At 48.0% G+C, this 22,039-nt stretch overlaps 1 protein-coding gene across 2 annotated transcripts in view; it reads right to left on the minus strand.

Moving 5' to 3' along the window:
* Window positions 1-22,039, minus strand: part of FAM120A (family with sequence similarity 120 member A) — a 1,536,407-nt gene that overhangs the window by 290,357 nt on the left and 1,224,011 nt on the right. For both annotated transcript variants that reach the window (XM_069643586.1, XM_069643587.1), the window contains one exon: window positions 417-552. In XM_069643586.1, the coding sequence (XP_069499687.1) occupies window positions 417-552 (136 nt within the window). The remainder of the gene's footprint in view (window positions 1-416; window positions 553-22,039) is intronic.

Consider the following 22,039-nt stretch of genomic DNA (forward strand, 5'->3'; position numbering starts at 1 on the left):
CCCCCCATATGGCTTCTGCTGAATGGTGGGCTCCCACCTGTGTTAGCAGTACCTGAAAGAAAATGGAATCTCAAAGCAGCAGAGTACCCAGGTGAGATCTGACCTGAGGCACACTATGCAAAGTTTTAAAATGAATTCTCCTGAGCAAAATGTTCTGGGCCATTCCCAGGATGATATCCCAGAATTAAGGAGGAAAGTGGATGGGATACAGGTAACCAGAATTAGTGTTGTGCAATCCAAGAACTGGACCCCACCCCCCCCACCACCAAGTGTTGCATTTTTCTATTGAGAAACAAAAAGATGTATCATTTTCAATAATGGATTGATAAAAATATTACAATATTAAACAGTAAACATCAAATACAGTGAACAATAAAATGCCAAATTCCGTAAAATAGTTTCTAAATTGCACTTACCCCCTTGGTCCACCGACAGAAACCACCTGCAGAGGGAAAGGTCCTCTTCCCCGGCCACGTCTTGTTCCAGCCCAATGGCCAACAACAGTACCAGCGATTTCAAGTTTCCCTCCCTGAGAAGGAATTGGTTGAACGCCTGAAGGAAAATAAATTATTATCAACCACTATTTTGTGAAGGATACTAGTGCACCTAAATCAAAGGATCCTAAAGTTTTACAGTAGTCAGAAAAAAGCACACTTTTCTAGAAGTTTAAAATAAATGTCCAAATTAAACCAAAGTTGACAGAAAAAAACAATATGGCACACTTTCCAATTATTCGATTTTTAGGTGCTGCATACTATTAGCATCACATGCTTCTGATAGCACCGTCTATAGTTTTAAGTGACAACACTAGCAGTGGTTGCAGAATAAACCCACCAATAGATCTCCATGGAGAGGTCGAGTACCATTGTCAGGGCAGAAAGGCTAGCCATGCGAGTCACAAATCCCAACATGTTTAGAGTTGACTGCATGGAACTGCTTTTGTGTAATGTGAATGAGTCCTATTGGTGGAGCCGGGAAATGAGGCGAGATGGCACACAACAAGTGGCGCCAACCCAGGAGGAATAATACATATGATCATCCGATATCTCTACCCTTTTCCCAACCTTGAAATCTTAACTCCAATAACCTTTGGAAAGAGATCGACCTGAATAACTTGCATTGTGCCAAAGTTGGCATACGAGGACTGGGCTAAAACAACTGCAGAAGCCAAAGGAAGATAGGGACACCCATGCTAGGGAAACCCAATAGCAGAGTTAAGTAGTCACCATGACCAGAATTCCCGACTCACAAATGGTTAACACCCTTTTTAAGTCCTCAACCCACAGAGCCACGGGCTGAAAATCGATAATACAAGCATGAGGGGTTAAACCCTATAGGGTGGGGAGGCAGCAGCCTTCTCCCAATCACACAGTCAAGCCAGTAACTGATCAGTCAACACTGCAGCACTAGAGCCTCAATTAAAGGCAATTCAGAGCTATGAAAAGACATGCCAAGTTAAGCAAGGATGTTTTTGGTAAAATGGAGACAGCATCGAGTCATGCGGTCAGAGTGGAAGGAGGAGAGAAAAGGTAAAGGAATCCATTGGAGGAGACAAAGAATGAGAGAACGGAATAGGATGGCGTTAAGGAAGAAAGTGGCACTGGAGTATGGAAAGATCAGGAGAGCGGAAGAGTCAGAGAAGAAGGAAGTTATCAGAAGATGTGGCAGTGCATCAAAACCTTTAGTGATGGCTACCAACTTCGGGCAAACTATGCCACCAGCAAGTGAGAGGCAGTCTCAGTGGTACAAGTAGAGCCAAGAGCAGGGAAGTAGCTAGGCTCTCTGGAGTGAGAGTTGAAGACTGACTAGGACTAAAACTTCAAGACCCCATCACAGTTGGAAATCAGAATTGAAAACAGACCTAGGCTAGGAAGAAGCCCTTATCTGAATGTTAGGAAATATTTTCTTTTTGCCATTATTCTCCCATAGATTACTATGGGACACCCTTATTATTGCTTGTTTTGGACCCTGTACTGAATTTTTTGATGCAAGCAAAGCCTTCTACTTTACTTCCCTTTGCGGTTTTCTATGGGGGAAACTGACTAGTCCCTAAGACTATCAGTACAGAGAGCCTACGTCTTCCTTTGTGAATGTGTGTATTGTTACAATTGCACACATCAACTTTCATTTAAGTGCAATTAGGATACTTTGCATCCTTCTATTGTTTTATAGAATGGCTTTTTGGTTACTTTTACAATGCGTCTAAGATAAGCTGGTGGCATCTGTGAGATGTTTACTGTTTTTTGACATTGTACTTGTGCCCTTTTCGGATTTACTTTGAATGGCTACTAAAAGGTGGCTAGCACCCTAAAATGGCCGTACTACAAGATTTTTTGCTCCTTGCTTAGCCATATGGTTCTTTGGTGTTCTTCATGCCTTCTCAGGTCCGTAAATGCCTTATATTGTAATGCCTTTTTCCAGGGAAAGCTGTGGTACTCGCAGGCCAAGGGGTGGTTTGTGTGTGTGTGTGTGTGTATGTGCCAGAAAAGGAGTCTGAGACCGTCTAGTACCAATCCACATCTCTGGTTCCTGAATGTATCATGCTGGGCAGATGTGGTGACCAGAGCCATTGGCTGTTTGAACAGTGCAGATCCTTACCATCGGTGGGCTCGGGCATGCTCCTAGCCTGAATGGTGGATAAAAGGAGGGCTCCTGCAACTGTTCATCAGATCTCTGTTGGAGCCAAGACTTGTATGAAGAAGAGTAGCCCGCTGACGACCCTGCAGCTGGTCAGCATAGACTCCAGTGCTGTACAGGGCGAAGCTCTGCTCCTCAGTCCTGATATCAAGAAGGCCTTTGCTGGTGCTTTGAACTCTGGGCCGGTAGGGACAACCAGAATCAACGCTTGCTTGAGGGCCCATGCCTTCAGAAGTAGCCCTGGACCAACTGGTGGACTGAGCTGCTCTACTGGGCTACCTCACTGCAGCTATTCTGGGCAGAGCATTGGAACTTTGCAGATCTTTAGCTTGTGCCACAAGCCACCTGTTCCTGCATTTTCAGCTGTCTCACAAGAAGGGAAGACGTGTTGGCCTGCTCCTGTGTTAGTAGCTGGACGACAGCCTGTCGCCACCTGACCATGGTGACCTTTGTTGAATTTAATAGTCCTTGTGTCCCTGAGTGGTACCACAGCCGGAAGACCCTTCAGAAGTCTTTGTTTGGGTGTTCTAGTGACAGCTGTCCGAAACCGATTTCTTTTTTACATATTTGTATTGTGTTTTCCGAGTAACATAACAATTGCAACTTCCCAACTCCTGTCCACCCCCCCCATGCGGCGCTGCCCCCCTACCCCTTTCCCCCCTCTCGTCTCAGGATAGCGTTCATTCAGAGAAAAGGTCTAATATTCTTATTTTGTGTGGGTGTACCATTGGGCCATATAGTCTGATTGTAAATTCATCAGCACTGCTCCCCACTCCTTCTGGAATACCTCTGTAGTCCCCTGTATTTTATGCGTTATTCATTCCATTGTTACCAAGGCCCAGACTTTCCGTAGCCAATCGTGGGTCGATGGCGGGCCCCGTTGTTTCCAGTTCTGGGCTATCGCCAGCCAAGCTGTAATCAGTAGACCCATGAAGCACCTTTTTTGCGGTTTTGTGTGAGTCCTTGCCTTTGGGTCCCAAAGCCCACACAGCCAAACTTTTTTTTACCGAGAGGGCCATGCCCGGTATCATCCTTGTATCTGGCTTTTGATCCCGTCTCAGAAGCCCTGTACCCCCTGGCAGTCGAAACCGACTTCTAAGCACTGCTACTGAGAGACACTAAATCCTGCGACTGAAAAAAACCTCTTGTTAAGATGACCCTCGGAAAAGGAATGAAGACAGAAGAACAAGCCAGCAAGAGAACTCTTGGGGTAAGTCTACATACCTGCTGCCGTCTCCATCCCCGTTTCCCATAGGGTAACAAGCGTGTAAACTCTGCCACTAACTCACTCTGAACAGACGTTTTGGTGGTGGAACCTGGGTTAAGGGTGCCAACTCTAGGTCTATCCTAGTGTGTTGGGATTGAGTGGAGGTCTGATTTGAACTTTAACTTATTATATCTCTTATTAATCATTAACCACTGACAATGCAAATATCTATATGAACATACCTGAAGAATTTTTCGGCAGAAGGCACCAAACAGTCTTTCGGTTGGATTGTATAAGGGGCAGATGTTTTGTGAATATTCTGAACAGTTCTTTCCATTCCTATGTATCTGAATACATGTCTAAGGTGAAAAAAACACTTGCGCTCCATGCTTGGCCAGTAAAGTTCACAATAATTGTCCAGATATAAAATGTCCCAAAGTCTTCAACTGCTTGGTATTCCAGTTAAAAAGTGACTCCATACAGGATACCTCACCAAATCTATGACTCCAATGAGGGGGGGCAGCTGGCTTTAGCATTATCCATATCATTTAATACTTACTTCAAAGGAATGCTCCAATCTACTTATTTATAAACTATAGAAAAAACCATTTTCATTGAAAAATACTTTAGTCCAAACACGTGTTGGCTGTTTCTGCCAATTTAAATACCAGACAATAAACTGGAATACCCTTTATATCTGGACAATTATTCAGGACTTTACTGGCCAAGCGCGGAGCACATGTGGTTTTCTCACCTTTGACTAGTATATTTAGTGGTATCAGGGTTAACAGCATACTACTCACCACGCAGCTGGCACACAATACTCCTATCTTCCCAGCACAATAGGACACAGTCTATCCCTGTTTCGGGTTTCTTATTTGTATCTGAATACATACCCATGTTTCTCTGGTCATTGAATCAAATGCTATTCTATTTCTTCTAAGGGTAAATGTATACATCTGTTGTATAAGGGTGCTGTGTGCCAATATTTGACTAAACTTTTATCTGCTTAGTGTACAAACTAAAGGCCTAATAAATGGTTGTGTTTTTATACTTACCTGTCTAATTGGAATGAATGGTGTTGCTCTGTGTGGACTCAATGTAGCCATAGACCATTCTCATGCCCTTCCTTAGACTAAGCCTTGCCAATCTGATACCTTACCTTAATTGGATCTGGCTGACTTCTCTGTCTTTTCTGTTTGCCATAACAGAGTGACATCCCAAACTCTGACCCCTAGAGCTGTTTTTAGAATTCCATCTTAACACCAAATATTGTTAAACCAGCTAACCAATCAGAGAACTCGGAGCAAACTTAAACCGGCCTGGTGAAGATCCAGAATCCAGTGAGAGGTACGATCGGATTCAGGTTAGTTGAAGGAGCCGCAAATGAAACCCAAACTGGTTATCTCATTGAGAGATACAGCGGAGGAAGCTCTTCAACAATGACTGATTTAGAGATAGTCTGAGAAGGTTCGGCATGAGATCCATTTCAAGAAAACCTTACCAACTAAAGCAAAGGAGAAGAGTCTTTGTGACCATAACCCCAAGTTTCATTGCAGACAAGGAGCGTGTGGTGGTCCACATGATTTCCAAGCCAGACCACACATGAACCAGAAGTGGTGATGCTCATGTTAACTGCAGCCTGAAGAGTAATCTAAAACACGCTGTGAAGAAATGTACTGTCGCCGGCAAGTCAAGAGACTATAGCCCAGGAGGGACTCTAAGCTAAAACCCAGCAACTATGAAAACTGTTAGTGACCGTCAGGCATCTAAGGAAGCAGAGGCATCTAAGGAACCTGGCTGTTGTTACCTAGTAGATGTATGGACCCAGGACCAAGGGTCTCATCAAGACCCTTATTTTGTGAACTTGGAAAATTGTTCTCATGCATTTTCGTTATCTTGAACCCTCACACTACATACGTAGGATCATCCATCGGTTGGGTCCCTTACTCCAACCAATCCTAAATTTTGAAAACTCAGTAAAAGCCTGTTTGGTAACCTTCATAATAACTGGTACTATATAATTTTGGAAAATTTACATGTAACCATATATTAGCATTTTATACTATGAAGGTTAAACCTATTACATACGGATCTGAATCTGCCCCGATGCTATCACGATCTTTTTGGGACAAAACGGAAGGCAGATATTGGCGCTCACTTTTTAATCTCCCCACATGTGTCTCTATTGCCATTCTCAGATTTGAACTAGGGTTACTGTCTTTATTTAGTGCTGTTGCGTGGAAACTGATAGCTTTTTTGAGAAAGTGCATAATATCTTTGCAACATACGGACATCTCTTATATTTTGGGACAATATCTAACATCCTCTGATCATCAGTACCCAAAGAAATGGATTAATACCGCATTAAATATTCTCATTGATGCAGATATTTCCCTCGATACTCTGATCCATAATCCAAACCGGGCTAAAATAAAATTGTACCAAAGAGATTGGATATATACTCTGGACAAATGCTATCAACTTAAAGATTGGAATATAGCTCAGTTTGGCCAAAAGAGGTTCAGAGTCACTGAATTATATATTATCAAATATCCATCTCCTAAATTTAGAGACGATTATATGCGCTTTTGTCTTAATCATACCAAAGATATATTAGTCAGACGGAAATTATTAGACATCAATGAGAATGTTTGCCGATTTTGCAAAGACTGTACCTCTATTGAAACACTGAAGCATGCCATTGCTTTTTGTCCAGCATTGTCTACTATGCGCTGTAAATACTTCTTGCATTGTTTTAAAGAGCAGACCATTACTGATCCCGAGGAATTATGGCTAAAAATGTTTGGTGCAAGACGAATGACAATCAGACTAGCAACAACTGGCTTTTTAAATGAATTGTTCTAAAAAGCAATGGTCCATATAGCTACTAATGCACAATTGCTCCTTCTATTATTGCCTGTGATGAATCTTTGAAATTTTATAAAAAAATGTAATTTAAAAGTATTTTTTAAAAACATGTTTTATGTGTTTATTGAAAGGTTGTTTAACACAGCCATACAATAAAATAAAACATTTTTTTTAAAAAAATAACTGGTTGACCTTTTCGCTGATCCCTCTGTCTGTGATAGTAACTGGAAGGCAACAACGATGAGGATCCGCTAAACTGTACATCCTACAAGGCAAGTTCTCTATTGCATGACCACACCGAACCATCTATAGGAAATCCCTTTACATTAAGCCGGCTGCTGTCATCAAAGCCTCAATTTTTTGGAGCGCTTGAGATTGTCACTGATGCTACTGCACGAAGGTTTCAGAATTCCTGAAGTGGGTGCACTATATTGACGAGAGACTCAATGGTGTTTCTGCCATTGGAAAGTGTCTTGAAACTTCAGGCCAGTCTCAACTTGCTGTTGTCCTTTCTTAGAAGGAACTTCCATTTCTACAATCTGCATAATAATGTCTGGACTGGAGAATTAGCTGACTTAACGTGAAGGGTCAAGTAATGAATCGCGTCAATTTGTCTTATTTCTCCCCAGAGTGGAGCCACCCGCAGTGAGGCTAGGGAGGTGAGCCTGCTAATCCTTGCTAGGGGTTTGGGCAAGCAGGACCTCACTGGGAGCGATTCCCCTTTGTGGGACAAAAAGTCCCAAGCAGAGAAGGGCAGGAAGACTCATTAGTGGGAAGTGAGCCTGGTCCGAATCGAGCGCTAGAGCAATGGCGTCTCACCTGACCGAGCAGCCAGAGTCGGAGGGAGAGGCTGCAATAGGGAAGCCCTTGTTTCCTAGGGTGGTGCAACAAAGCAGCAGTAGGCCGTGGACCTAGCGACAGACGCTGGAACCAGACTGGTGGGGAAGGAGCCGAACCCTCAGGTTCCACGTACGACAGACGGCAGCTGTCGAGGACGCTGTGTGAGCGAAGCAAGCGCTTCCATGGAGAAAGTACCGTTGAGGGGAACAGACACTGTATATGCAGATCCTACAAGGCCACAGGAGCCTGAGAGTCCCAACCGAACAAGCTCCTGGTGTGTAAAGCTGGGCGAAGAACACATTAACAATTTGAAGCAAGCGAGCATATGAGGTCACAGGTGGCTTAAAGTCCCGAATGACCAAAACCCTGGTAAGAAGCTGGGGAAAGAAAGTTTTAGTTTGAACACTTTGACATAAGAAAGTATATGACATTATGGGTGTCAAAGTCCCGGACGAACAAAGCCCATGTGCTAGGATGGGGAAGGAAAGAAAGACTGCTGAGACTTGAAAGAAGAGTATGGCTCTGAGGCAATAAACGTCTGGATCTCAGTTACTCTGTGAGCCAATGTAAGCCCAACCAGAAGGGCTGCCTTCAGAGTGACCAACTTCATGCCCACCATGGCCATGGGTTCAAATGGGTCATGGGCTAGGGCGCCAAGGACTACATTCAGGTCCCAAATGGGATGCAGGTGCTTGACTGGCGGGTTAAGCCTGGTCAATCCCGTCAGATGTTTCTTTACCACGGGATTGACCGAAGACAGTACAAGAGTCGGAGTTCCTATACTCACCAATAGTGGCGAGGTACGTTCTACAGGTATCAACCTGGACGTTGGACCTGGCAAGATAGGCCGAAAATGACTAAACTTTGTTCAGGGTGCATGTCAGTGGGTTCACGCCATGTTCCTTAGCCCAAAAGCAGAATCTTGTCCATTTGCTTTTGTACTGCTTGCGTGTAGGCTGGCTCCAGGCATTTTGGATGATCTCCAGATTGTCTGAAGACAGCTTAAGGTGATGTAGCATCAGCAGCTCAGGAACCAGGCCGCTAGGGTTAGCCTCTCCGGAGAGGGGTGAAGCACTGTGCCTTCTTGCTCTGCTAGTAGAGGGCCCTTCCCGAGTGGCAGCAGAATCTCTTGTGCCTCATATGTGTCTCATATACCCACAACCTGTCCCAGGGTATCTGCAGTGTGTCTCCTAGAGAGTTTTGCCCCCTTCCTCCCCAGAACGCGAACTGCTGGCACATACAATTGCGAGCTGTTGCAGACAGGGCTGTTGTTGGGTGACCCCACCGGCTAAACATTTCCTGGAGGATCCTCCCATTCAGCTGCCATTCGTAGTCGCCAGTGGCAGGGTCGACAGAGCCTGTCAGCTTCCAGATTGGACTCACCCAGAAAGAAGGTGGACCGCTGAGAGCCACACTCCCTGGCTGATCGCCCATACCCAGATGTCCAGGGCCAACGCGCACAGTTGCATGGATCTGGTGTCCCCCTGTTTGTTGATATAGAACATACAGGTTGTATCGTCTAACTGGATGCACACCGACCTTCCCTTGATGGTCAGTTGAAAAGACCCGAGTGCCAACTGTATAGCCACAAACTCCAGCCAGATTCTGCCGGTCCATCTGGCTCCAGAGACTGTGCACAAAGTGCACTCGTAGGGTGGCTCCCCAGCCGTGGATTGAGGAATACGTGGTAATGGTGTATTCTGAAGGGGGTGGACAGAAGCGTCTGCCCACCAGAGGATTCTCTTCCTGTTGCCACCAGCTGAGATTGTGGTCCAGGAGTTTTGGAACGGAGATAGGGGTCACCTGATGGCCTGATTCCAGGAATCTGTGAAATGCAACTGGAGTCTCCTCATGCGGAGCCTGGTGTAAGGGATTGCCAGGAGACATGCTGCCTAGCACTCCCAGAAGGTGTTGATACCACCAGGCTGTGGTGTTTGACCTGCAGAAATGGGAGAATGTCATTCACATTGCTGTCACCTTGTCCATCTTGGGGAAGACCCCCTGCTGCTGTGTGTCTGACAACCGGCCCAGAAACACCAGCGTCTGAGTAGGGGTGAGCTGAGATTTCTGGTAGTTGATCGAAAACCCAAGTACGAATAGGGTAGAGATGAGTCTGTCCGCTGAGTCCCGGACCTGTTCGAGAGGAGCCCCTGACTTTTTAATTGTAATTGGTTATTTAAAATGCGCTTAATACCCAGAGGTTTCTAAGCGTGGATCCGGGCATCGAATCTGCGTTATTCCGCGCATCGTCTTGGTGACCATGTTGCCCCTGAGCTATCTTCGCGAGTCAAAAGACAAGCATGTCGTTGAGGTACGGGTAGACATGCAACCCCTCCAATCTCCTTTCATGAGCCTCGTGAAGACTCTCTGACCTGAATTTGGCCCAAAGGGCAGAACTCTGTACTGTAAGAGCAGACCAATGACCCGGAACCTGAGGAAGGCCCGTTGAGGCTGCACAATGGGAACGTGGAGATACGCGTCCTTCAGGTCCAGGAAACACATCAAGTCTCCCCCACAGAGTGTCTCGGCAATAAGCGCTAGCGTCACCATCTTGAACTTCTGCAAGGGTAGGTAAAGATTCAGTGACGATAGATCCAACACCACCCACAGGCCCACCTGGTTCTTCTTCTGGAAGTGGAGGGGAACTCTGAGGGGGAGAAGGAAGAGGTAGCCGGAAGACCAAGGACACTAGTAAGAGGTCCGTGAACTTCGCCCGCCAAGCCTGACTGTGCAGGGCCAGCCAGCCCCCGACAGGGGAGCTGTGGACCTGATGCGGAATGCCACTGTTGCTTCTGCTCATAGGCTGCTTCAGAAGGGGACTGTGTGAGGTCTAGGCCGGAGTTTAAATAGAGCTTCTTGCCAAATGAATCAAGGGTCTTTTCTTCCTTGTTTAGGAGTGCTGTAGTGGTGGTACTGGACGAAATAGCCTGGGGTTTGGCAAACGGATGCAGCAGCAATTACGGATGACAGGGGCTGGGGGTGTGTCGAGAGGCCTCATTTGGCCTGAACCTAGCTATGAGATTCTTGTTGGCAGGTTGTGTGGAGTGGGGCTTGAGCCAGACCTTTTTGGCTAACGCTTCCACATCTTTTTGAAGGGGGATGCCCGACGAAGCCTCGGCCTTGATGTTCAGGACCTCTGCCAGAACTCCAGCGAGTTACTGTTGTGGCTAGGGGGTAGCCAGGTATTCTGACAAGACGGAAATCCTGTCCTGAAAGGCTTTTGCTAACAAGGGTGTATCCTGCTCCTCCTCGTCTGTGTCTTGCTGGTCCACTGTCACCGGAGGGGTGGCGTCAGCGAGCCTCAGGGGTTCCTCCATGGTGGGGGTATGGGAGCGCACCGGAGTTGTTGGACCATCGGTTCTGGGCTGCGCATGGAGCTTGCAGGGGAGGTATGTTGCGGTGGGCTGCAACGGGGCAGACGGTGGCAACGTGTCTTTAAAAATGCCCCTGAGGATTGTGCCCATCTGAGGGGAGCGCATGAGTGATGAACTTCTCAAAAAACCTGTTCTCACAGGCTGGCTGTGAGCGGTCTTGCGCAGTAGGAGGGGGCGAATAAGCCAGCTGTTTGCCTAGACCCTGTCTGTACATGGGGATAATATATCAGGGGCCTGGGATGTTAGGATAAGATGTAGACCAGGTGACGGGTGTCAATAGTGCCCAGTCTGTCTTAGGAGCCGCACTTATCCTTTGCTTTTCAGTGGGCAGACAGGCACCCGCACCAGCGTGGGAGGATCCACGTCTGAGGTTTGGGAGTGGCAGCCATCTTGTATCGAGCCGCCTTTTTGTCTGCACCTTGAGCATGTGGACCTGTAGCTGCCGTGTTCCCAGGCTCGACCTGCATGCTCGAACACAACGGCTCTCCACCACCCTGGACCTCAGGTGTACACCCGGTAGGCGATAAGCACTTGTCCTCCCGGCTAGTAGTGCTGGCTCTGCCTGAAGGCACCACCTCGGCTAAGGACTCAGTATCAGGTTGATGCCCCTCGGGAGTGTCCTGGTGGTCGTAGAGCATACAGGCCCCTCGGCTGAAGGACTGGTAGGGCCCTTGGACTACTCGGCTGCGCCGGTGTGAGGGCCAGACTGACCCCTCCTGCCAGAGGGCTACCCTAGAAAGGAGTCGCCTCTGCTGGGTGCCTTAGAAAATAACACACCTGTCTTCCGTGTCTTCTTCCAGACATTGGGCCTCATTACGAGGTGGGCGGTGAGGGATTACCAGCACTGGTGCCGATAATCCCTTACCGCCGTACTACGAGTTCCCTTTGCGGGTCCTTCCTTAACACCTGGTTTTTCCAGGCGTTAAGGACGGGACCCGCAAAGGGACTCTAGAGTTAATAACGGTACCGCAATTTGCGGTACCATTATTAGCGCCTTCCCCATTCCCATTGAGCCTTTGAGGGCTCAAATGGGAATGGGGAAGGGCCCTGGTGAATGGGGAATTACCGGTCCCGCCAACCTTGGAATGGACCGGTAATTGCTCCATTCACCAGGGCGGAGTCAGAACGAGTTTGGAGACAGCCATGGCGCAATAGCGCCATGGCTACCTCCAACCTCGTAATGAGGCCCATAGTCTGGTTCCCTTCAAACCTCAAATCGGTGCTTGCGAGACCTGGGCCTGAGGGAGTCACACGCAGAGTATTCGTCCAAACCGTGGTCCTCACCAAGGCATCGAAGACTGAGCACGTGTGGTTCTGCTGTCAGAAAGGAACAGTTGCACGACGGACACCTGCTAAAGCCTGTCGGGCTGACATATGCAGAGGGACAGAGCTAGAGCACCGGTGGACGGTGTTCCCAAGACTGCAATAGAAAGAAAAAGTTAGATAACCTAGTGATTGGAATTACGAGGCAGGGCCTCCCAGGAGCGCTGGTGAAGCAGTCCGATCCCGTCGACACGGAAAAGGGGACCGAGGTGTGACGCCGGTGGGTGGGGCTAAGGGAGCCCGAGCTCCCGAGGCCACGGGAGCCGGTAAGTTTAGATGGGAAATGTCTTTTTCGGGGAGAAAAGAGGTTCCGTTCCCGTCCCTCGCGAGGGACGCCCATAGAGGATGGAGATGCAACACAGGTAAATACTGATATGTATGAAATTCAGTAGTGACAATAACCAAAGAATAGATCCCCTAAAACTTGAGGAGTCCAGTCCCAACATGGTTTGCAGCCTTGTGCCCTAAAGTGACCAGTTCTAAGGTTATATTTCACAGGTAGGTTTATTAAGAAATTTGGATGATGCCAGTGGTTATGATCAAAATGTCAAAAAGGTGAGTAAAGTTCAGGTAAGCAAGCTAACTCAATCCCAGTCACTGCGTAGGAAGGGATTCTTGACCAGGCCTCCACCGACCAAAGTCAGAAAAGACTAGTTTTAGGACCAGACTTTACACCCATGTAACCGTTTTGATAACAGGGGGGAATGGAACAGGTATATTAAATGTACCCCCCTGATTCAGAGTCCGGTCGAGGAAGGCCCTGGGGTCGCTGGTGCAGAGGCCACTTTCAGACGCTGGTTTTAATTTTGGTCTTTTGCTGTGCTTCGAAATCAGTTCCAGACACCTTCTAGGGGAACAACCAAACAAAGAAACGATGAAGACTTCCGAGATGTAGGTAGCATCATAACACCTCTAGGATGCGAAGAAGACTGATTGCAACAGGTCTCCTCACAGTCAGGCGGTGACTGAAGATATTCCAGGGACGAACAGAGGAGCAGGTCCTGCCCAGCGTCTGTTGATGCAAAAAAGCTGATAATTAAGGAGCAGGTGTTTCGTTGTACAAGTTTAAGATCCTCCAAGTTCCAAGGATGCACTCAGTCCACCGGTTGGTCGAGGGACATTTCCGAAGGCTCAGAAGGCATGTATCCCCATGCAGGGGGTGAAGACTGGTTGTTCCCACTCAGGGTCTTCTTGGCAGGGGAGCAGGGATTCACTGGAGATGTTGCCTTTCAGCTTTGGGGCAGGGGGGTCATCTTTGTGTTGTAGACTGACTGCTCTTCTTGATCGAGGTCTTCAATCCAATGATGATCTGTTGAATGGCAGAAGGAGTACTCGTTGTATTCAACATTTGGGTTGGGAGCTCGTCAAAGCCCACCAATGTTCAGAGATCTGCACAATTCAAACTGGTAGTAGTTATCCAGAAATGGATAGCCATTGGCCACATCATCTGCTTGACAGCCATTCAGGCACCTAGATGTATACAGGAACTAGACAGTCCCAGTCCGCACATCTGGGCTCACAGACAAACTATACAGAAAGCTTCAGCTTTCCCTGGGAAAGGGCAATGCATATACGACAATTCCTGACATGTGAAGGCAGGAAGACAGCCAAAGGACGAGCAAAAACCTTGTGGCACTGACATCTTGGGGTGCTATTTATGGTTAATAGCCTTTTGCAGTTAATGCTAAAGTGTACAAGTAAACAGTATAACAAGATAGAAAAAGACAGCCGACACCAGTTCATGCTAGGCACATTGTAAAAGTAACTGTTAGGAAGTTTTTCTGAAGTCCAACTAAGGGTTTAGTAAAACCATTAAACTGAGGCAGTACAAGACTTCACTCTTAGAATAAGCTGTACCACCCAAGTTCAGGGTATCATAGACAGAGCAGCCAGGCTTATCCTAGGAGGGAGAGAGGGCTGTAGAATCAGAACTAAGATATTGTAATACAAATGGTCAAAGAAACACTATGTATTGTAAAAACAAAAAAAAAGCTTATTTAAATACAAGCAGGCCCAGATAATTCTTAGGAGAACTAAGTTCTATCATAGATCATGTAAACACATTATCGAAAAACACAACCCTATTTGTATTTTATTTATTTGTAAAGCGCACCAGGCCCAAGGGCAACCGGGCGCATGATTTAGGTTACAGGTATGTTACAGGGTATATACAGCAATATAACAAGGGGAGGGAATAAAGGCAATTATAATGATAAAGAATGCAATTTTTTGAAAAATATACAATTATATACATATAAGGATTTCGTAGGCTGGGAAATATTCTTCTTATCTAGCTCCTCAGTGGTGGAATGAAAGAGGAATGGAAGGTCCAATATGCGCTCCTGGACATCCGGGTTGAATTTGGTAACCCGCAGCTAGGCCATCCTTCTCATGTCTGTGGCGATGCAGATGGCTCTGCCTGAGGTTTTTATATGTGCCACTGTGGACTCTCATCTTGGGCCACCAACTTTGCTTCTGCCAGCCCCGCCATGAAGCACGCCCGACTGTGTACTGGATGTTCCGGAAGGAAGTCCGCTATTTCCCGCCAAAGCCTCTAATTAACAGCTGCGCGCATGATGTCCGCATTAGACTGACAAAGGTGCAGAGAAACGTTGGAGTAGACCTTCCTTCCATACGCCTTCAAGATCATCTCCTTCTTGCCTAGCAGGGTCAAGGACGAGGTGGCCGAGGAAGACTGAGGCTTAGCGCAGATGGAGGCTGCAGCAATCACTGAGGAGTGCGGTTGATGGTGTGCTGACAGCAAGAGTGTATCCCCCCCTTCTTATTGCCTGTACTTGGCGTTGAAGCGCCAAATAGGGTTTAAGCCCTCCTTTCTTGGCCACGGGACAACGTCCTTCTGCATCGGAATCTCCTTTCTAGCCACGGGGCGTAGAGTGAGAACGTCCGCCAGGACCCCTGCCTCTGGTTGTTGAATCTTGGGTTGTGAAAGCCCCAAGTATTCGCCCAGATCTGCAAGTCTATCATGGAAAGCCTTGGCTGAAGACGGCGTGTCAGGGTCCTCGTCCTCGTCGGTGTCCACCAGGGTGTCCGATTGGTCAGGGGCAGGTGGCGGAGTACTGGGCGCCGCAGGTTAAGGTGTGGCGACTGGGGCCGGAGGTTGCTGCGGAGGCTGGTATAGAACCGCCTGGGGTGAAGAGGAGCTGGAACCACGGGGGCCGGCACGGGCAGCAGATGCTGCAGAGGGGCCCGAGGAGGAATGACTATAGGTGCAGGTGGCGGGACAGGAGGCAGCATGTCCCTGAACACATCCCAAAGGATGGTGCTAATCTGAGGGGATCTCATGAGCATGAGGAACTTCTCGAAGAACCTGTCCTCACAGGCCGGTGGGGCACTAGCTGGCGTAGGAGTAGGTCCCTGAGGTTGCTGAGGTCTGGGCATACTCTGCCTTGTTGCCTGCGGGGTGTATTTGCACTGCGACGTTCAAGGATATGTAGTAGACCACGTACCTGGTGAAGACCAATCCCACCTTGAAACTCGTTCTCCCCTGCTCCGCACCATGGGGCGATATCAGACGAGCAGCTGTTTTGCCTGGCACAGCGGCCATCTTGGCGGTGGAGCTTGAGGCCTACCCTGCTCCTCAGGACGAGGCATGGTAGGCGTGGTGTCCTCAGCTGTGATGCCGGTAGTGCTGCGTACATGCGCCCCCTCAGACATTTGTCCGGTAGTAGGGCGTAGCCCGTCGGTTGGACAAAGAAAATCAGAGTACCCGATTAAAGACAAAAGACAGTATCCAGGGAAGAGCGCATGGAATTACGAGGCCAAAGCCAAACCTAAGAGCGCTGGTGAAAGCGGTCCACTACTGTCGTTGCGGAAAAGAGGACTGGGGAGAGGCGCCGGGGGGTAGAGTCAGGGAGAGCGCATGCTCCCAGGGCCACGCCCCCGCATGCCTCTAAATTTAAAGGGGAAGAAGATTGTTTCTGGTGAAAAAGGTTCCGTCTCCCGTCCCCAGCGAGGGATGCCCATACAGTATGGGTGAAAGGGGATGGGACCTAGGAATATGTACCATGCTGAAGCCTTAGCTGGTCAGGAACCAGCCTGCCAGCGCCAGTCTGGCCGGGTCCGGATGTTCCACTGCCCCACACTGCTGAATCAGGAAGCCCCTGTAGGGCATCAGAAGGTGGACAGGACTCTGCAAGCACAACTGCAGCAGATCCGAAAATCAAGCTCTCAAAGGCCAATGGGGTGGCAATCAGGATAAGGCTGATGCTCATCAAAGCCCGGAACTTGCAGAGGGTCCACTGGAGCAGAGGGAGGCTGGGAACGCATAACACCTGCGGCCGTGCTAACAGATCTGGAAGGAGTCTCCAAGAGACCCCAGACCCTGTCCTGCCAACGAAGCAAACTGGGGGCACTTGGAATTCAGAGGAGATGCAAACAAGTCCAGCTCCGCAAACCCCTAACGCTGGAACAGGGCCAACAAGGAGTCAGTGTTCATCTCCCACTCGTAGATGTTGAACCCCAAGCGGCTTAGCTGGTCCGCTTCTGCAATGCTGTCCCCCGGGAGGTGGACTGCTGAAATCCAACCCACCTCCGTCACAGTCCATTCCCAGATCGATAGCTCCTCCATGCGGAGGAGGGGATGGGGGGCAGGCAGGGGGAAACTGGTGCCACCGTGCTAGTTCTGGTAAAATATAGTAGAATTGTCTGTCCTGACCAGAACAGACTGGTCCTCGATGAGGGGCAGAAACGCCCTCCAGAGTAGCCACCCACCACGAAGGAGAGGAGTCTGTCGTCACCACCAGGCTAGGCTCCCGCCAGGTGAAGAGGGCTCCCACAGCAACATTGCCGTCCATCAACCACCAGGGATGATCGTGCAGGAGGCGCAGGTGTATTGGGATCCTGTCCAACTGAGACCCTGTCTCCTCATCCTAATTGGCCGCCAGGTGGAGCTGGAGGCACTTCATCTTGAGGCGAGCATGTGGTACAATGAGCACGTAGGAGGCCCCAGAAGGTGCTGCAACCACCATGCCGAGGTGGTCGAGTTGGCCAAAAAGTACCCTATTGCCTTGCTAAGGGAGAGGAGCCTCTCGGTCTGTGGGAACACCTGCTGTTCCACTGAACCCCTAGGAAGACCAGATCCTGGCAGGAGCACAACTGTGACTTACTCTGGTTGAAGGAGATCCTGAGCGGATGAAGAATATCCGCCAATCTCTGTCAAGAGTGCACCACCACCTCGGGTGACCGGTCAGTACAGACAGGCGTATAGGTGATGGACCTCCAAGCAGAAGAGACTTCGTGAAGACCTGATGGACCGAGATGAGGCTCAAAAGGAAGCACCTAGTACTGAAAGTGGCACAACAAACGTGAACCGCAGAAACCTCTGATGCGGCTGGTAGAATGGGACATGCAGGTACGCATCCTTGAGGTCTAGGGAACACATCCATTCTCCTGCACACAGAGACTCTGCTATGTGTCAGCGGGAGTAATCATCTTGATGCGTTCTAGCAGTAAAGACAGATTGAGAAATGACAGGTTCATGACAACCCTCAGGCCAGCCTGGTTGTTCTTGGGTACCGCAAAAATCCGGGAGTAGAAACCAGAGCCCTTTTCTGATTGAGGAACCAGTTCTAAACCTGCATCTCCAAGAGAAAAAAGACCTCTCGGGAAAGAGCCTGGACCAGATCTGATGAAGAGGAGGAGAGGGTGGTAGAGGAGAAAGAAGAGGAAGACTGAAGCCTGTGGAGACTATTTTTAGGATCCAAGAGTTCTTGAAAAGATGCTTCCAGGTGTCCTGGAAAAAAGCCAGTCGGCCCCCCCCACTGGAGAGCTGTGATTCCCGACCTTGACGTCACATTTTCTTGGCATTGGAGGGGGAGCGTGAAAACCAGTGCAAAGTCCTCTGCTGCTTCCTCCTGTTGTCGCTGAATGACCAGTCAGGCCTCCATGTATCACGGTCGTGGACCCCTTGAAGCCGGCAAAGGATTGGGGCTTCAATTCAGTCCTGCCTGAGACTGAGGGAAGGACCCCTGTCCTGGCTTTGCCAGGATCGCCAAGGACTTGGCGGTTTGAGTGGAGGTTTTTTTCTTTGTCAACTTGTGCTAGGGCACTTTGAAGCGTCTATGAGCTAGATGGAATTACCAGTAAATATCTTTGACCAAATAACCGGACAGACCCAAGGACGATAGTAAAATACTGCTTTAATCTTAATAAAAGAAAGCAGGGAGATATAACAGCTATCAAAATAGATGCATGTGTATTCACACATTATCTTGTTTTTACAGAGTTTATATACTTTTACATACATCATTTAGGACGTCATCATACATGGAATTTGCAAAGCCTATTAACTAGATTCAGGGAACGTGTCTACTTATAGAATTATATAAGGGTTAATATCTTATTGGCTGCCCCTTGTCTGTATGACACACCCTGAGATACTTCTACAAATAAGATATACTGATTACAGTAGAGAATATGGCATCGGATTGGTAAATGCAACATTGTATGTAAAGGTGCGTGGCAGACTTTATGATTGGTTGGCAACCCTATCCAACCTTGGACTTCTGGCCTGTTTAGCAGCACGTGAGTGAAAACGAGACCTAGGTGCTTGAGATGAGTCAATTCATTCCTTGTTTCCCCAATTAGTCCATCGTATGTCATCACTCTGATCCTTGGTCAAGGTCTTCTATTTGTAGTTGACCTCGCAGTCTGCTCACTGTCCTGGAACATTAAAGTGAGTATATGAGCAGACCGCTATCTCCAGCTGGGCCGTTAATGAATAGCCCTCGTTATCCACTTCTGATCTATTTCAGTCCCTCATTTACTATTTGATTTTATTAAACAGGGTGCCATTGCCCTTTCTGGCCTTTAGATACTTGTTCATTCCACTTCACGTATGCTATTGCCCTTGTGACTATTCAGTACTTGGCACTTGCAAATGTCCTTGTCGCCCCTAATCTTAACAGAAGTATGTCTTATGCACATGGTCTGTTCATTAAACTCCCTTTGTGCCTTGCACCCACCTTCTCGAAATAGCCTCCTTGATCCCAGACCAACGCACTCCCTTATTCTGCACACGAAAACAGCTTCTTCATCAGTTCTTCAATTTACAATCCTAGGCTCGTCTTCTGAGGTAGCAGGGTTGATTTCTTAACACAGGCCGTTGGCCATTTACTTCCAATGGCCATCCTAAACGTTATGTATATACCTCTTTTCAGAAAGCTTCAATGTACCTTTTCTACCAATAACAGCGCATTTACAGTTTTTGGTCAGCAAGTTACTTCATCTTCTTATATTCATAATTACTTTGTCTTTAGGTACATGTTTTTGTGATTCAGTTATATTGTCTGTCTAAAGTATTTTCATATAATCTCAGCATAGGTTCATACATCATCTTTAGGACATCATTCTGTTGTCATCAGACTTTAGAGTTCGTCCATATTACCCATAACTGTATTCTGTTATCTTGGTAGTGGCCATCCTTCCTGGTAGCATCCCTTCCTCTGACTCTACGTTAGGGTATGTTCTGAATGGCTGCCAGTACAGGAATGTTACTTGGATTCATGCATGGGTTTCCAACTGTAGCTCTTTGTCTGCTACTCCAATACGACGGTGGTGAGGGGGCGGGCAGCAGAGGAGAGGCATCCACCAGCTCCTCTACAAACTCGTCATCAGTTGACGAATTAAATAGGTCCACAACCTCAAAGGGCAGATCTAGGATCCGCTCTTGCATGTCGGATGAAACACTTTCTGCATGCATCCACATCGTCCTCATCTCAATGGCCAGGCACAGCCCTCTGCTGGCCCCGTCGATGCGGGAGAAAGACTATGAGGTCCTGCGCAATGGACCGGGCATCTGCCAGACCGGCTTGAAGGAGGCTTGCCTCGCCAAAGGGAGGTCAGGCAGAAACTCCCAGAGCTCCATCCACAGCTTCTGGTTAAGCTGCGGCTAAAAGGGTGTCAGTGTTGCCTTGCCACAGATGCAGTCATGAAATGGCAGAACAGCATTTGCCCGAAGACACAAGGTGTGCTCCTTGGAAAGACAACTGGAGGTGGCTCCCTTGGAGGTAGACGACAAAGACGTCGATCGTTATTATACCAGTTTTCTGCACTATCTGTTGGTAAATATAGACTAGCAAAATGACTCGCCCACACTTGCTCTGTTATAGCATTAGTTTGAATACTTGTCTGTGATGTCTCCAGCCTATTTATTAAAAGCCTGACATTTCTGCTGAAATGTCTTTTAGCACCGCTAGCATTGCTTCACTGTCCGCTTGGACGAGCAATGCGCGATGTTCTTTCAACCAATTTTTTAATTTCTGTTTTACCAGATTATCAGTTAATGTTTAATTGCCATTTTGGTTCTAGATTTTTTATTAGTTATTTCAGCAACCAGTTTCCCAATAGAGTGAGCAAAACTCCTATGCGAAAACAAAGCGCTTTTCCTCAATGGTGGTACCTTCACTTTTCTTCAAGAAATCAGTTTACTTTAGAAGAACAAGTTACTTTCTTACCTGGTAACGTTCTTTCGATGGGATGGTCCGACGACGTATTCCATATCTATGACATGTAATCACCACAGCTGTGCTGCTTCGGAAACTTTTTCGGCGTCTGCGTCCTGCGTCGATGACGTCGATGCGCCGCCGTCGAGGACCTCCTCCGACGTCATCCGATGTGATAAGTAGGACGCACGACGCCAGTAGCCTCAGTTGTAGTTTTTTCCCCCAGAACGTGTGACATTAGTCAACTGCCAGTCCGACACAAAGCCTTGCGGAACGTAAGCTGCAATCGCAACAGAAATTCTGCAGCGGGGAAGGCAGGGTGGGAGCGATATGGAATACGTCGTCGGACCATCCCATCGAAAGAACGTTACCAGGTAAGAAAGTAACTTGTTCTTCGAGGGGATTGGGTCCTCCGACGTATTCCATATCTATGACAGACTCCCAAAGCAGTACCAAATCAAGGAGGAGGGAAAGAATTTAGAAACAAAATTTAGAATAGCCAATCAAATAGCAGAGCAAAGGACCGCCTTGCCAAAGGCCAGATCCTGCCCTCTGATGGAATCGAGGGAATAATGCCGTACAAATGTATGTACTGAAGCCCAGGTGGCAGCATCACAGATGTTGCGAATAGGAACACCCCTCTGCAGGGCAGTAGATGCAGCCACGCCCCTGGTAGAATGGGCCCGCAAGCCAGCCGGTGGGTCCTTACCCGCCAAGCGGTAACACTCCGAGATGGCCAAAATAATCCAGCGTGACAAAGTCTGTTTCGTCACAGCTTGCCCCAAGCGCTTACCAGCGTAACCAATAAAGAGTTGATCGTCCACTCTGACCCGGGACATGCGAGAAACATAAAAGCTCAAAGCTCTCCTAGGATCAAGCCTATGGAGCCTCTCCTCTTCCTTACCAGGATGCGGAGGAGGATAGAAAGCCGGAAGAACAATCTTCTGGGCCAAATGAAATTCCGTCACTACCTTTGGAAGAAAAGAAGGACGAACTCGAAGGACAACCCTGTCCTTGTGAAATACAGTGAAGGGTGGCTTAACAGAAAGTGCCTGTAACTCACTCACTCTGCGAGCGGAAGTAACCGCAACTAGAAACGCAGTTTTCAAAGTCAACAGCCTCAAAGGGCAAGAATGTAAAGGCTCAAACGGAGCACCCATAAGAAACCTAAGAACAAGGTTTAAATCCCAACCGGGCACCAGGAAAGGCGACGGAGGGAACACATTAGTGAGCCCTTTCAGAAACTGTGAAATAAAGGGATTTTAAAGTAAGAACATTCTTCAGATGAGCGCTTAAAGATGGACAGCGCCGCCAGGTAACCTTTA

Source organism: Ambystoma mexicanum, chromosome 2p (genome assembly GCF_040938575.1).
Source record: "Ambystoma mexicanum isolate Mex_15411 chromosome 2p, UKY_AmexF1_1, whole genome shotgun sequence".
Lineage (NCBI taxonomy): Eukaryota > Metazoa > Chordata > Amphibia > Caudata > Ambystomatidae > Ambystoma > Ambystoma mexicanum.